The 16,735-nt window shown below is 42.0% G+C and overlaps 1 protein-coding gene and 1 pseudogene across 5 annotated transcripts; both read right to left on the reverse strand.

Moving 5' to 3' along the window:
• Nucleotides 1-73: 73 nt before the first annotated feature.
• M6PR (mannose-6-phosphate receptor, cation dependent) lies at nt 74-10,781 on the reverse strand. 5 transcript variants are annotated; one of them, XM_045839680.1, is made up of 7 exons: nt 10,760-10,781; nt 5,848-6,024; nt 4,711-4,877; nt 3,432-3,541; nt 3,012-3,142; nt 2,063-2,189; nt 74-1,599 (listed from the first exon to the last, which is right to left on the reverse strand). In XM_045839680.1, the coding sequence occupies exons 2-7, from the start codon at nt 6,021-6,023 to the stop codon at nt 1,477-1,479; spliced, it is 834 nt and encodes a 277-aa protein (XP_045695636.1). In that variant the 5' UTR covers nt 6,024; nt 10,760-10,781; the 3' UTR covers nt 74-1,476. The 5 variants fall into 5 exon arrangements, with proteins under 5 accessions (XP_045695636.1, XP_045695634.1, XP_045695635.1 ...); XM_045839678.1 differs by lacking the exon at nt 10,760-10,781 and adding an exon at nt 10,439-10,592 and having other exon boundaries at nt 5,848-6,027; XM_045839679.1 differs by lacking the exon at nt 10,760-10,781 and adding an exon at nt 10,439-10,589.
• A 2,713-nt stretch (nt 10,782-13,494) lies between these two features.
• On the reverse strand, nt 13,495-13,980 carry LOC123819424 (annotated as a pseudogene).
• Nucleotides 13,981-16,735: the final 2,755 nt, after the last annotated feature.

Here is a 16,735-nt window from a genome sequence, read left to right on the forward strand (position 1 = left end):
GATAACAATTGGTCTGTTGTTTCTTACTCCAAACCAGTGTCTGCCCTCTTTCACACAAATGACTAGGCCAACATGTTTGTTTTTTTTTTAATCTTTCAAGTTTTTTTTTGTACAAAAAATGATATACTTTTCCCTTTTTTTTTTTTAAAACACCAGTAGGGAAGAGATGCAAACAAGTAACAAAAGGATGTTTTTGAAACATTATTTTCCCTGCCTAGAAAGAAAAAAAATCATTCCAATAATATTGAAAAGTCCAAGGATGAAATTTCACTTTCTCTAAGGCTATAAAAGGCCCCACCCACTCCATCCTCATGTGTCCAGTGGAGCCATGTTCCTCTTCAGTGGCACAGCTTCACTATTAAATAACGATCGGGCCACGTTTCTGGGCATGTGGCTTACACAGAAAGGTGAAAGCATCAGAGCATTAAAAACCTCTGCACAGAAGTGTGGGCAAGAAGGTATCTCCCTAAGGCAGAAGCAGGGGCAGATGGAGGGGAATCCCACACCCAGAGTGGAGGATGGCAGAGCCCTAGATGTCCCACTTCTGCCTCCATTCCCTTTCCAGAGGACTGGAAAAAAAAAATAACATGTCTGTGAAGAAAGTGCAACATGTTTAGAAACACTGGTAAAAGAAGCTATGCCAACTTGTATTACAAGTGGGAGAAAGAAAGCCATCAGAGGGATCCCATGACAAGGTAAACAGACGTTCCTTTCCTGAACTCCCGTAGCACAGCAGTCCCTTTCAGCTTCCCTTCCTGATAGACCGGAACTGTGGATAAGGCGTTGTGGCTGCATGTGGACTGATAACTGCAAGACCACAATCCAGGGCCTGATTCCAGCTGCAAAGGTATTCCGATGCCAACGAACGATGTGATGGTACCTTACAATCCTCTAATTAGGAAACTTCACATTTTTTTCCCATCCTAACCCCAGAGGTGGGAGAAACAGGTCTACATCATCTCCAGGCTCAGACCAAATAGCAGTACTTGGACTGCAACCAAGTAATCACTGCAAAGTAGTTTGAAGCAGCAAGAAGTTACATGCAGCTTCTCGTGGAGACTACTGTAGGGTACAGAGTAAGCATGAAAGCAATCAAACCTTGCATAAATAATGTTTCTTTTTTTTTAATTAAAGAATCCCAGTGTCTCAAAAAGTGAAAATGTGTTTAAAAAGGTCAGCTAGCCTGCCATATGCTTTCACTCATAGCTACCCCACTTGTACCTTCCTATATGGAGAGTGCCTTTTGTCACAGGCCTTACTATATTTTATCTCTGACCTACAACTCTACCTCCCTAGAGGAAAAACCAAAAATAGGTAACAATGGGGAGGCATTTTTACTAGAGAGAAGAGGATGCAAACTGGAGAGCAAGAGCAACATTAAGGGTGAGATGAGAGACTGGAGAGAGGCTGCTTAAGAAATCTGGCTGAGTACGCTTTGGTTTAGGGACCGGAGAAGCCAGGGCATATAAAGTGCATTCACATTGGTAGTAAATGATCATCCCTTTCTTCTGAATCCTCCCCCAGCTGATCGTCCCCCACACCACGGTATGTAGTAGGCACATTTCGGGGTTTAGAACGGCACACAAAGTCACAACCATCCTGCAGGGAAAGAAACAAAGGGAATAAATGATAATTTGGAATAACCAATTTAGAATATGGCAAAGTACACATGTGGTCTAACAATGTGGCAAGAACTAGTTTCTCCAGAGATAAGGAAGAGAAACCCCTAAAGGCCCAAAGATCAGCCTAAATTGACTTTAGGAGACAGATTCTAATCATTAAGTCTCACCTTCTTCCTACATAGGCCTCTGAATAGCTCATTAGATTCCTGAATCTAAGCAACAGCGCTGTTCTTCCAGCCAAGTCTTAGCAAGATGCTGATGTAGATGCTATCATATCTAGCATGAGGGCAACCAACTGTCTTGCTTTTTGCTGGGCCTTTTGTGATTTTAGCATCCAAGTCCTATGTCTGAGGAAACCTCTCAGTCTGGGCAAACCAGGGTGGTTGGTCACTCAAGCTTGTATGCAGGCTGCAGGCCCAGCCAGCTGCCCTGTCACTTACTGCTATCAGGTTGCCGACGTCCTGCCAGAAGGCTAAGTGGGGAAACTGCTCTATCCCCTTGGCTCCCACCACCAGTCGCTGGTACAGGAACCCCCCGATGATATACACAGCAATCAGTGACGCAGACCTGCCGGAGAGAGAGCTACACTTCAAAACCAGGAAGCAGTAACACTCAGACACTGCGGACAGTCTCTACACTTATTGTCAGCTGTTTTGTAAGCTGTGTTCTGTAAAGCTGGGGGTAAAAGGGTAGTGATGCTAAACAAAACGGGAGCTGGTAACTCCCTTAAAAAGCCAATTTAGCACACTGTCAGTCTGAGAAAAAGCAAAGTGCTCAGAAAAGAAGTTAGACTGACTTCTGCCAACAGTCACCATTAGACACATGATTCTGTTTGTCCAAAAGTTCTAAGAATCTAACGCAGCAATTTTCAACCATTTTCATATCATGGCATATATAAACTAACTCCTAAACTTCTGCAGTACACCAAAAAATATTTCTGTTCATCTCACAAAAAATAGGCTTAATTTTGATTCATTCCCAGCAGATGGCTATTGTATTGGCTGTTGTCATGTTTTTAGTTTGACAATCTAAGGGAAAAGAGGTTGGTCAGTGCCTCTGACTATATAGTCAGGTACTGCATGTTTTAGAAATTCTTGTGGCAGTATGTCACAGCACACTAGTTAAAAATTGCTGATCTAATAGGATAGTATTAAAAACTGTCCAACCCTCCAGTAGGAGTAAAAAGCACCTTCAAATGTGAATATTTATTGAGAACATAACGAATCTCACTTTTCAAAACTTTTATAGTCAAGAGTTTAATGAGGATTTTCACACAAAGTTCTTCCCCCTCCAATTATTCCACACACACAATTTATACCTAAGTACATCCAAGAATTTTATGAGTTAAAAAAAAAAAAAGGCTTGGACTAATAAGGGAAAAAGACTCACGTGATCAGCAAGACAGAACCCACACTGAGGTGCGAGACCTCCGGGGAACAGGCCAGGCTGCTGTCCATCTCAAAGAGGTAGAAACAGTCTTGGACTTTGCCTCGCTCCTCAGACACAGGGTTGAAATTGTCCTGATGATGAAAGGACAGAACACATATTTAAAATGTTTTCTTTTGACTGCATTTAAAAAAAAAAGAAAAAACCCTCCACAAAACCCAAAAATCATTTGTTTTTTTTCCTGGTTCAATAACCTATTTGTCCATGTGCATTGGAAGATGGGTGTCTGTCAAACAGGAAAAAACAGACTTTTAGTTTCCCCTAATCCCTCCCAAGGTTTTCTGTGCCCTCTGGGAAGACTCTCCAGCACCAGGCCAGTCCCTTCATGCCCTCTCCAGGCTCACGGGCCCCAGGGCGCCTCACCGCTAGGGTGTGCCGATTGCAGGAGATCATCACCACCGCACGCCGCTGTTCCCTGCCACAGTGGTTGTCATACTCGTCACCCCCTTTATAGATCAGCATGATCCAATTACCTGAGGAAGAAAGGGAAAATGGAATTCTGGGGTGGGAGGGAAGTAGAGGCAGACATGGGTACGATGGTAAAGTGGAATTGGAAAGTTCAGACAAATTGGTTTTAATTAACATAGGCCTCATCAGTATGATTCTGTATACTGGGAATGCCAAGCTAAAACTTTTTACCACAGCTTTATGTTCCCTTGCTTAGACAATTAAGTATCAAATACTCATGAGAATCTTAATTTTCCACATTAAAGGCAGGCAGCCGATAGCGCCAAACTACCAATTATGGGCCATACCTTCACAAAGGTTCACATTGGCTGAACACCTGCTAACATCAAAAGAGGAGGTTCCATATAATTATTAGGTAGCAGGGAAAAGCCTAGACTTAAATTAGCCACAGATAAGTTCAAAGTGGATGATTTTTAAGATTGGGAGGTATTTCTTTTTCTTTAGTATTTAATGTGTTCAGATTTCTTTTGCAAAATATTTGACTCAACAGTCATGTGAGGGCAATAAGGAAGGACTCTGCTTCCAATTTTGCATATGTGAAAACAAAGTAAAAAGGTGTAATGACTTTTTAAGATTATAGGACAAAGGAAATACAATATGGGTCAAAAATCCAGTCTTTTGACCCGTAGCCCCAAATTCTTTATGTTACTTTTATTGTATTATTTATAGGAGCAAATAACACTGGGGGTATAATTTACTTATCTGCCTAAGGGCAGGAATTGGATTACAGATGCTCGTGTAGTCTTTTCCAGAATTATGACTTCTGAGAAACATTATCACCATCATTATCACAATTTGGTAGAGAAATTTTTGTAGACTGGTTTGCAAAACTTAATCTCTCACTACTTAACTGGCAAAGTTTGATGAATATGATGAGAAATAGTCATGGTTTCAAGCCTAGCATGAAAAACTCATTTAAGTATTAAAAGGACTCCAGGCCATACAATTCCAGCTACATTCTTCTTTTTCTGCACAAGCTTTTCACTAACTTTCGAAAACATAAATGTCCTGAACCTTGGCTCCAAAGGAGCTGTGGAACTAGGTATCCTGTGGTTTATAGTCTCAGGTGTGTTGAACTACACATATGACATTCTGAAGAGACTGGGAAAGGAGTAGAGGACTGTCCAAGGGAATGACTTGGGATCAGTGAATTAGTCAACAGAGAGGGTCTTACTTCCATTGAAGATGTGAGTCTCATTGATTCTCCCCACCACTGTCTCCTTCCCGTTACTCTTGTTGATCTGCACCAGGCCTGCCCCCGAGGAGTGGTTGCCAGCTTCCCGGCACACCCTGAATATGTACATATACGTTTCTGAGCCCTGGCCCACAGTGCTCTCGAAGCTGTCAGGAAGGGAGGAGAAAGGAGGAGAAGAGTTAGTGGCTATCAGTCTTAGGAAGAGCAACCTTTCTTCCTCTTAACCCCCAACCTCCGACTCTAAAAAAGGTGCATTCAATTTATTTATATGGTGTCACGGCTGAATGTAATAGTAAATATTTGTTGAATCGTGAGATATCCATGACCCCAACAGACCATCCTAATTGTTGATGATGACTAAAATACACCACCCAGCAGCTAGATATTCCTCAAATATCTGCTCTAGACTATGCTCAAGTGCTATTAGCACCCTGTAAATAAGGGTCTGTGTTCATGGGATACTCCCTTGTTCCTTGAAGATCATCTTCATATTTCTATGCCTGAAGATTCTTGACACTTCTGATGGCATGTATAGACCTAAATATGCTTATCTGATACTTCTAAAGTCCTATCATATGAAAGTATCTAATGCTTTTCAAATTCCTATAAGCTGGTCCCTTGGATCCAGTCTTAGCAACAGCTCCTCTTCTGCATTAGAGAACCGCACATTGCTACTAGAAACTTACTGAGAATTTGCTCTGTATCATAAAGAAAGCATGATAGCACCAGCTATTCCAGCTAAAGAGAGAGGAGGTTATTATGCATGAATCCCTTCCATATTCAATGGTAATATCAAAATAAAATCAGTAAGAGTTGCAAAAGACTCTTCTAAAAAAGCTGTTCTCTGCTAAGCATCACCCACAACCATCTCCCTCCATAAGGCTCCCAGGGCCGGGAGTCCTAGGGGGTCCGCAGTCTGTGGAGGGCCAGAGATACTGGGTGGGGTCAGAGTCTGTGGAGGCCAGTGGTTCTGGAAGTCTGGGTGATACAGGGGGCCAAGAATGTCATGAAATCAGGGGTCTGTGGGGGTGGGGGGAGTACCAGAGGTCGTCTAGAGAGGCTGAGTAAAAAAAAAGTTATTCTTCTCTAGCCCTGTAAGGTTCTTCTCATTTTTACCTTTTGTTAAACAGTGGTGCCAGCCTCTTCAGTACAGCCAACTCTCTCTCTGACTCTCTACCCTTTTCTCCTACCAGGTCGCAGGTTTTTTCTTCTGCCTGCCAGGATTCTCTTGCTGTGATGACCAGGAGTAGGAACAGCAGTCCAGCCCTCCAGCAGCTGTGGAAGGGGAACATCCTTCTGGGAGAAAGTGTGTGTGTTGGGGGTGGAGGGAGGGTCAGAAGAGAAGGGAAAGAGATAAAGTATATGAATGTGTAATAAATAAAAGTTGTTAAAAAAAACAAACACAAAAAACAAAAACCTTTTGCCCTGACTGGTGTGGCTCAGTGGATTGAGAGCTGGCCTGTGGACTGAAGGGTCTCTGGTTCTATTCCCAGTCAGGGCACATGCCTGGGTTGTGGGCCAGGTCCCCAGTATGGGGTACATGAGAGGCAACCACACACTGTGATGTTTCTTTCCCTCCCTTCCCCTCTCTAAAAACAAACAAACAAACAAACAAACAAATAAACCTTTTTACCCCTGGCTGGTGTGGCTCAGTAGTTCGAGCACGGGCCTGCAAAGCAAAGAGTCGCTGGTTCGATTCCCAGTCAGGGCACATGCCTGGGTGGCAGGCAGGTCCCCAGTAGGGGATACATGAGAGGCAACCACACATTGATGTTTCTCTCCCTTCCTCCCTCTCTTCCCTTCTCTAAAAATAAATACATAAAATCTTAAAAAAAAAAAAACCACACACACACAAAAAAACCAAACCCAAAACCCCACAACAAAAAACCTCTTTATCATCCACCTATCACCTCTTATTTTACACTGACCAGTTTTCTTCATTATGAAGTTGGTTTTTGTTTCTTGTATTTGCCTATTTCAAGCTTTTAGCTTTCATCCAAGTTCTTTTTTCCCCTGTCTCTTAATATTCTGAATTGGATTCTTAGGTCTCTAGGTTTTTCTTTCACACTTATTTTGAAAGCCTCTTCCTAGCTGACTCTATCGCCTGACACCGCTGCTCACCTGCTGTCCCTCCTGGACCCCCTCAGTCTGGGGGCGCAGTGTGTGTGTGTATTCAACAAGAGGACGGCTCTGGGCTTGGTGAAGAGTTAGCGTCTACAGGTTGTTGGTGATTTCTGCAAAGTGTGCTTAAAAAGACTATCTCGACTTCCAAAGCAGTTTACCAACTCCTCAGCTCTACTTGAAGAAAGAACACATTTTTTTCCCCCAGAAACTGTCACAAGGACCAATCGATGCAGGGATATGTAGGTACTACCAATAAATAGTATTTTGATTATGCAGAAAGTATAAGATTCTTCAGCATATGCAGTGGACAGTACATTTTAATATCTGTCCCAAAAGCACCTGTGTCAGGAAACTCATACATACAACCTTCAGTCTAATTCACAGTTGAGTCCTTCAGAACACACCATGGGGGTGAGAAAAGCGAAAGAATAAAGAAGAATTAATTATGACAGCCTGAGTGGAGATATCCTTGCCTCTTTACTTTTCAGTGAGAAGTAAGATTGCGGTATCTCACTAGTTAAAGCCATGTGTACTTAGACATGCATGGTTTAATCTCTGACACACGCACACACTACTGGAAGGACCAACCAAGTCTTTGTGTTTGTTTTTCTTACTTTGCAGATCTCGTACTTAAAGAAAAGAAGCTGAGGCCAGAGGGCTGGGGGCTCTGCCTGAACTTGCCATAAACACAGGAGATGAACAGCTGAGAAGTGTGTGCAGGGGCCGGAGTTCATAGATACTGCTTAAACTGGTGGCCCTCCCTGAGACAGCACTCAGATTTGACACCTGACAGGATGTATTTGGAAGTTATTAAGAAAGATATAATATAAAAAAAAAAAACGAGACGAACACGTTGGGCTCTGACTTAATCTGACATTCCGAAGGATCCTACAGTCTTCATTCATATTCACCAGGAGAATGATGATGGGAGATAAACACAGCCACAGTACCTAAAGCTTGCCATTGTCTAATATCTCATCTCTGAAAAATCACTCACCCATTTAAATTAGAGGGAGAAGGAAATTCACTAGGTCAAAACCAGTGGTTTAAAGAAGTCCTCCACAACTCCCCACAGGTCTCAAGAGTTTCTGGATTGCCAGTAAGTACAGTTGTCTGTCTACACTCCAAACTGCTGACAACCCCTGGGGGTCAGTCATCAAGTCACTTTACAATCTAGTAAATCCAACTGACCTGCAGCTTGTGTTGCTCCAGGTCACAAAACACAGGGCCCTGGTCCCCAAACTCATTTTCTTTTCTCTAATCCACCCTCACACCCAGGACACACTGAGTTACCCTTCCCAAAGACTTCACTCTGGGATCATTAATGACTCTTCAGGCAACTGCTGCTTGTTATTTTCATAACAGTATTGCTAATTTTTCTGATACAAAGATTTAATTCTTTCCAGTTTTTCTAACTTACAATTTGATCTGCTGTTTCCCACACTCCATTAGAACCACCAATGCTTGGAAAGGTGTCTCCCCGACCGTCTGTGCTCCAAACATTAATTCACTGTAGTAATATTAATAAGCTGTTTCCACACAATACTTATAGTCAGCCAGAAAGTCTGAGGCCCCCATAAACACATTTAAAACACCAAAAGAAAACACTCGAGTGCCTATCTTCTTTCAGGCACTGTTTGAAGCACTGTTGTTAATCCTACAACAACCCTATTGAGTAAATACAATCACTGCCCCTATTTTACAGATGGGAAAACTGAGACAGAGCTACTAGAGTGAACAAGGTCAGCCCGGTGACAGAGCTCATCGTCTGTACTTAACCACTACATGTATATCTACTCCCTTTCACATCAGTTTTTGTGGTATCTGAGTTGGCAGCCAAAGCTTTGCTTTCTTTTTGACGAAGAAGGGGAAGTGACGCCTCACACAATTCACTGAGTAGGAGGTGGAATAAAGAACTCAGACCTCAGACTCCAACCTTCCTTAAATTAACTCGTTGCTCAACACACAATGTGACCAGCTGAGTTACTAAAGAGAAGAGATTCCTTTTATTAGCTCTATTTAACGTGACACTTTCCTTATATTCTCTAAGGACCTAATTTAAAATTTCAACATTGTAGGCTTTCCAGATATTTCTTCCCAGGACCAGTTTTTCTATAGGGATATTCAAACACAAATTTGTTTTTTTGGCCTCAAAGTCAGTCCCTTATCTGTTAACAGTTGATGACTTCTTTTGCCAAATTAGAACAAAGAATCTCCAAAACTGGGAAAAAATGAAAGGTGAAACACCTTACAGTCAGCACTGGTTCAACTGCACTAGCTTTCATTTTGCTTATTGGTTCAAAGAGTAGAGGATGAGAACCAATTAATATTCTTCTCTCTTTCTTGCTTGAGGTTTGACTATATGCTGAGCTGCTTCTGATTCAGTGGCATGTGCTCGGAATACTTTATCTAGAATATGTTCCTTAACCGTTACAGCCCAGCAAAGTAGATGTAATTTCTCCCATTTTATAAATGAGGAAACTCATGCTTACAGAGGTTAAGTTCCTGCCCCTACATTATACAAGTATTAAATATGGGCTAAATGATTGGGTAACTTGGATGACTCATGGCATAAAGATAGTAGTTTGAAATTTTCTGATAAATACAAGGGTGCAATAATGTATTAGGAAGAGTATGAAATCCAAGGGCTGGGTAGTCCCTTTTTAAAGTGCTACAGTTAGATTCTCAAGGTGCAAGAGTTTGTCTAGGTACTTTGGAAATACAGGGGAGGGCCGTAGACTTTGAGAAATACCCTTCAATTTTATTATTGTATGACAGATCTATTTGATAATGCTAAAAAATTCCTTCAGGGGGATGCTCAATAATTATGCCAGGAAGTGGGAAGCAGTTTACATCGCTAGGTCTCTTTATCACTCTCTTCCCCACCTCTCAAGAGCAGCCATGAGTACTTTCCATTTTTCAATGGAATTTCCACTGTCTCCTCTCTGACCGTTTCTGGTATAGCAGCCCTTCTTTCCTCTCTCCAGCAACCTGTACTTTTAGAAGAGCATCCCTAATTAGCCAAAAGGCCCAGTGTCGAAATGCCTCAGAGGAGTAGGTCCCTGTCCCAAGGGCAGCAGCTCCCTACAAAGAGGAAGACAAGAACCCCCTAGTGGCTGCTCTTCTCCACGCCATACACTCATCCCCCTTAACTTCTCCCAGGGTTCTAGAAATTCTAATCTCCTAACTTTCCAACTGCTTAGACCTTCTCCAAATGATGCTACTTTACCTCCCTCCACGATACAGGTCAAAATTCCTCCTAAGGCATGCAGTAACACATCAAACGCACTCTATACCAGGGGACCTTCCTTCCCCTACCTTCCAAATACATGTAAGTTCCCTTTGGTCTCGGGGGTCCTTTCTCTTCAAGTCCCTTCGGATTCTGTAGCTCCTACTCTCACGCCTATATCTCCATTCTGCTCTAGGGCTTCTTAGCTTGATTTTTGGCTAGAACCCTGGATAAGAGAGACTTAACGATCCGGCCCCTGTCACAGTCGCCGGGATGTGAGTGCTCTCCAGCCCCTCATACTCACGTGTCGCGGGCAAAGGCAGTAGCCAAAGTTCAGACTCCCCGGGTGAGTACCTGTCTGGGGCTGGGAGACAGGGCCAGCGAGGGGCCAGCCGCAGACCCCGGTCCCAGAGCTCGTGTCACAGCCAGCGTTCCTTTCGGCGCCTTGCAATGCTCCACTCCGGGAACCGGAAACAGGAAACGCCAGGCGGCCGCTGGGCAACTGCTCCTCCCACTAGACCCCGCGGCATGTGACCACTAACCATTTCACCCCCTTTCCATTCCCCGTTTCCGGGTCATCCTGGACGCTGATTGGGCAGTATTGTGGGCGTCCTTGTCCTATCAACTCCAATCACTATAGAGATTTTCAAGTTTAGTTCCACCTTTTTGACTTGCCTTTCTACCAATGGGTCCCAGAGTCCCGCTTCTGGGCTTGTTGGTTAGGGGGCGCCAGTCACGCGAGGTCACGCGCGGTCACACGCCGGGCCGGCTCTTGGGTGGAAGATATTGAAGAGGGCACGCGAGGGCAGGCGGCGGAAGCGGAAATACGGACGGGGGGGGGGGGCCTGCACTCCAGGCCTCCGCGGGAGTTGTAGTTCTCCTGCCAGGTCTCCTGCTCGTGGTGGTTCGTTCCCCTGCCTGAGATAGTTCGCTGCCTGGGAGAGGCGCTGTTTCGCCGTGTGTCAGCCTGGAGTCAGGCTGTGACCTACGTTGGCGCATGGAGGACAGTGGCCAGTGATTGGGTCCTGCTCATCGGGTTTCTTAACATCTTTGTTCTTTCCCTTCTACAGTTGAGCACTTTCGGGTCTGCTATTATTTGTCCATCCTTTGCGCCTTTTCCATTGTCTTGGAGAACTGAGCAACTCAATTTCAGTCTTAGTGTCTTTGCCCAGATCCTTTGGGGTATCCCTTATTAGCTGCCTGTTGAAGTCCCACTGATTCTTAGACCTCAGCTGAAGTGCTATGGCTCCTGTAACTTCTGGATGCATTCTGTTCAGAATCCATCACTCCTGAATGCCCGCTGGCGGCTTATACGTGGCTCTAACCTGAGTTCACCCTGCGTTGATTAAGACGTTGCTTTTGAGTGTGTCTCCCTTTCTCTCCTAGGATAGGGACTGGGTTTTGATTTTTTTGTTTTTAATTGTTCAGGTACAGTTGTTTCCTCCACCTCCCCTGCCCTACCCACTCCCACCTCCTACCCTCAATCCTACCCCCTTTGGCTTTGTCCACAGGTGCTTTATACAAGTTCCTCCATGACCCTTTCCCTTCCCCTCCTCTCACCCTGCTGGTTATTGCCTGTTCTTTATTTCAGTGTCTCTGGTTGTATTCTGCTTGCTTGTTTGTTTTGTTGATTAGGTTCCACTTGTAGGTCATATGGCATTTGTCTTTCACTGCCTGGCTTATTTCACTTAGCATAATGCTTTTCAGCTCCATCCATGCTGTCTTGAAGAGTAGGAGCTCCTTCTTTCTTTCTGCTATAGTATTCCATTGTGTAAATGTACCACAGTTTTTTTGACGCACTGATTTATTGATGGGCACTTAGGTTGCTTCTAGCACTTGGCTATTGTAAATTGTGCTGTTATGAACATTGGGATGCATAGGTTCTTTTGGATTGGTATTTCAAGGTTCTTAGGGTATAATCCCAGCAATGCAATTGCTGGGTCAAAAGGCAGCTCCATTTTTAGTTTTTAGAGGAAATTCCACACTATTTTCCATAGTGTGGAAACACCAGTCTGCATTCTCACCAGCAGTGTACTTTGGGGTCCCTTTTCTCCACAACCTTGCAATGGATTTTGATTCTTCATTCTCACCAGAGCTAGTACAGTGTTTTGAATCCAATAATAAAAGCCAACACTTGCATAGCTCTATGTTGACCACCAATGTTGTAAGAGCTTTAAAAGTTATTAATTCGCTTAATCTTCACAATAACCTTAATGAAGTATCTTACTCCAGTTTTAGAAATGAGTAAATTAAAGATGATAGAGGCTCAGTAACTTACCCTGGGTCCCACAAGTATTAAGTTATGGAGTCAGTATTTAGGCTCCAGAATTTAAGCATACACATTACATTATACTGACTGTGTACAATCCTGCGTTTATTAATTCACACATTCAAATCAGGCTAGGTGGTAATCATATCTGGGTTGGGTTTGATGTGTCCTCAAAAAAAAATAAATTAAAGGATGAGTTCCTCATAGTAATTTGTAACCAGAAACACAGAGAACAAAATGAAAGTCCATAAACCAACCAAGAGGTTGTATATTTCCTTCATGAATGTTAATTCCTTTCTAAAAAAATTAATAACAAATATTTTTCCATATCACTAACTTTACAAAAACGTTTTAAAAACAATTTGTAACCAAAACTGTAATCCCAAGGATTCTCATAAAACATATTACAAATGACAGTGTGAAAAAAAAAACTTTTGCCCAGTAACTCAAAGTTCAGCTCTACAATGTACCCTTAAACTGGCAGGACACCCATATCTTGAAGTCTCAAGTTTCCAAATGAACAATGTTAAAAAGAGCTATGTATTCATATATAGCAATCACAAGAAATTTATGACCTAAATCAAAAGTAAAATAACTTTCTTGAAACTTCTTAGATTCTGCACTGACTGGACAACCTCTGTCCAGTGTTGAGACTAGTTGGATTTTTTTAAACCTCTAATCTAGTTTAAGGGTGCAGCTCTAATTTTTACCTGCTGGCTTTCATTCACAGCAGATTTTGAAGGCTGCTTGTTCAACTTACAGCTGAATATTATAGCCCAGCTATGGAAAGTCTTAAGTTCAATTTTTGCCAGTTTAGTTTCCATAATACTAAACATCACACTTTAGCTTGGAGGCATTAAGAGGTTTATTCTCGGTCTATACAAGACAAAAGTTCAAAGCAAAACCAATTTTGCTTAAGGGAACATTGTAAAGTAATGATTCTTGATATTATATGCCTCATGTGATCCATTTCAAACAATAGAGAATTACATCTTTATGTTCCAAGACAAACAAAGGTGAACAGCTAAAACATCTTAAATGTGCACCAAGCTTATGAAGTCTCAAACAAAACTTGAATTGTCTGTACATAGTCTTGTCAAATGAAGTTATTTCCTGTACCCCACTCCTCTTGCAAACTGGTCTATTTCCTTTCAGTTGACCTAGATCGGCTCCAAGACCTAGAGAAAGATTGGATTGCTTGGGATTTCTCTCTAAGACAGTGCCCTCTCTCTTCTATCTCTAGAAAGGGACCTGCTGTGACTGTGGGTGAAAGTTCTCCATTTTGGAGATCTGTTACAAGGTGGAGAACTCCTTCTTGGATAATCACCTCGAGGGCAGTGATTCCAAGAGGGAGGTGGGCCACAATGTCGACTTCTCTTTTCACCATTCAACAGGTCCATTCTTACTTGGCAGCCACACAGTGTTCAATTATCTGGCCCTCGGACAGCATCAGCTGCATCTCGGGGATCTTCAAATTCAATGAAAGCAGAGCCAGGTTTCTAGCAACCCACATACTTTGGAGTGGTCCATAATTGCCAAAATTTCACTCCAATTTGGTCTTGTTACCGTTGCCACCAAGATTACCCACATAAACTCTACAATCCAATGAACAGGAATCCCAATGCATTTCTTCAGACAGCTCTTCCCTGCCACTCTGCCCAGCTCCTGCAGATGCTGTCCCCTGCCCAGAGTCCAAGAAATGGCCTACAAGTACACTTTTTAATGGATGTGTAATATTTAACTGTATGGATTTATACTTAAGCAATTCCATTAGTGTTGGGCATTTAAATTAATTCTATTGACTTGTCTTTATCAATTCATTTAACAAATATTTACTGCGCTATTACACTGTGACAGGTTTTGGGGATACAGCAGAGGAAAAAAAGACAACTCATTTGCAATGAGTTTTCATTCTAGAATTGATCTTAATTTATTGACTTGAATTTAGTTTTGATTTCAGAGATCTTGCCTGTTGTTCACTGTTGGAACTCCATAGGGAGGGAGGGAAGTGTGCCTGATGGAAGTGGGGAAATTTCCAAAAATGCAATTGAGTAGAATAACCTGTCTTGTGTGGGAGTGGGAGCAAGGGAGAGCTCCTCTTTCTATCCAGTTGCAAATAACTTGAGTTCACTCCCTGCTTTTCAGGCTTCAGTGCCCATTCTGGGACCTATCTGTGTCAGAACCAACCTCTAGGTTCTTGCCAGAGCAAAAGTTGAAATTAGTAGTTCTTTTTTGCTTTTCTGTTTTGCTTCTTTCTAGCCTCATTAACAAGGACACCCCCTCACCACACCTATGCCCACACCCTTTTCCTATACAGAAGATAAATTGTTCACTTCATTTAGAAAGCGATGCTAGGAGTTTTGTCCTAAAATTAAATGCTGAGGATGCCTTCTGTTTAGTATAAGCAGAAGAGGGGCAGGTGGTTGAATGATCTAGGTATTCCGAATTCTTTCTTCAATGAATTGCTTTGATAATTGTCCCATATCTGTTTTTGTTGTTGTTGTTTTGTTGACTCTGAGCTGGGAGCTTTGTTAGGAGCTTTATTTTGTATGAATTTTGTGTTATAGGATTTGCTCCTTTTAATATGTCTTAGGCCAACTTAATTATTAGACCAGTTAAAGAAGCTAGAAGGGTAGAAGGAAAATTTGATCCTCTCTTACATCAGTTCCTCAGTCCTGTTATTCATATATTTAATTTGAGCTCTTGAATCATATTTCAACTTTGAACTTTTATTGGTGTCTTCCTTTTAAAGTGATCACGTTAAAATAAAATGAAATCACTTTTAACATGTTTCAAAGAATGGATATATTTTTGTTTTTGGTAATTTTCAATTTTAATATAATTTAACATTTTTAGAAAAGATGCAAGAATAGTACAAAGAACTTTCATATATACTTTACCTAGATCCACTAATTGTTCACATGTTGCCCATTTGCTTTGTTAGTCTCTCTCTCTCCTCCCTGCACACACCCATACACACAATTATTTTGAACAATTTGAGAGTAAGTTCTATATTTCCACTAAATACCTCAGTGTGTATTTCCTAAGAATAAGGACATTCTCTTACATTACCACAGTATAATTATGAAAATTAAGAACTATAACATTGATATAGTATCATTATCTAATCCATAGTCCATATTCAAAAGTTCTTCCATGGTCCCCATACATATTCTTTACAATTTTTTAAAAAAGATTTTATTTATTTATGTTTAGAGAGAAGGGATGGGAGGGAGGAAGAAGGAGAGAAACATTGATCTGTTGCTTCTTGGACACTCCGACCAGGACCGAACCTGCAACTCAAACATGTACCCTGACCAGAATTGACCAGAGAGACCTTTTGCTGTGTGAGACATCCAACCAACTGAGCTACCCTGGTCAGGGCAAATGCTCTTTACAATAACTTCTCACTCCCAACCACAGAGGCCAAGTCAGGGTCACGCATTGCAATTAGTTGTCATTGAAAAAAATCTTACTTGATCTTGAAATTTTGAAAACAGGTGCCTTATTCTGTGGAATGTGTCTTATTTGGGGTTTGTCTGATGTTTCTTCATGTCATATTTAGATATGCATTATTTTATTTTTATTTTAATTCTCACCCAAGGATATGTTTTATTGATTTAAGAGAGAGAAAAGCGGGGGGCCGGAGAGAGGGAGAGAAAGGGAAAGAGAAACATTGATATGAGAGAAAAACATGGATTGGTCTCCTCCTCTATGCCTCCCAACTGGAGACTGAACCTGCAACCCTAGGTATGTGCCCTGACAGGGTATCAAACCTGCAACTTTTTGGTGCATGGGATGATGCTCCAACTGTGCTACCTGGGCAGGGCAGGTACACATTTCTTGATGGGCCTGAGAAATAAGTGATGTATTTTGTGTCAGGATTAAATCAGAAAACAGATACCACACCAATGATTTTAAGAACAAACTTAATATAAAGAATTATGTTCTGGTAAAAAGGAGTCAAATGAGGATGCCACAGGAGGCATCCTCAGCATTTGATTCCTACTAAAAGGAGTAGAGAGAACTCTAAGATATATGGGAGTTATACAGCAGTAGCAACTACAGAGTGCAGCTGTTATCTCCAGGACTGAAGAAGTGAAAACAAGAAGGTAACTTGAAAGCTTACTCTACAGACCACAGGGTAGCAATTCAGACCTTTGAAGAGGGTGTGGTTCCTGCCACAGGAACATGCAGTCTACTAATGAGTTAACAGAAAAATTGCTAGAGGGTGTGGGTTGAACTACCAGCGTGAAGCCTGTTATGGTGGCTCCTTTGGATATTTCCCTATTTTTTTTTTTGACTAATTCTTTACTTTTGGACACATAAGTGTTCCTTGTTTATCTTGTATTTTTCTTACCCTAGAGTCAGTATTTCTCAAA

The sequence above is a fragment of the Phyllostomus hastatus genome, unplaced genomic scaffold (assembly GCF_019186645.2).
Source record: "Phyllostomus hastatus isolate PE091 unplaced genomic scaffold, TTU_PhHast_1.1 phas_contig_308, whole genome shotgun sequence".
NCBI classification, from domain to species: Eukaryota; Metazoa; Chordata; class Mammalia; order Chiroptera; family Phyllostomidae; genus Phyllostomus; species Phyllostomus hastatus.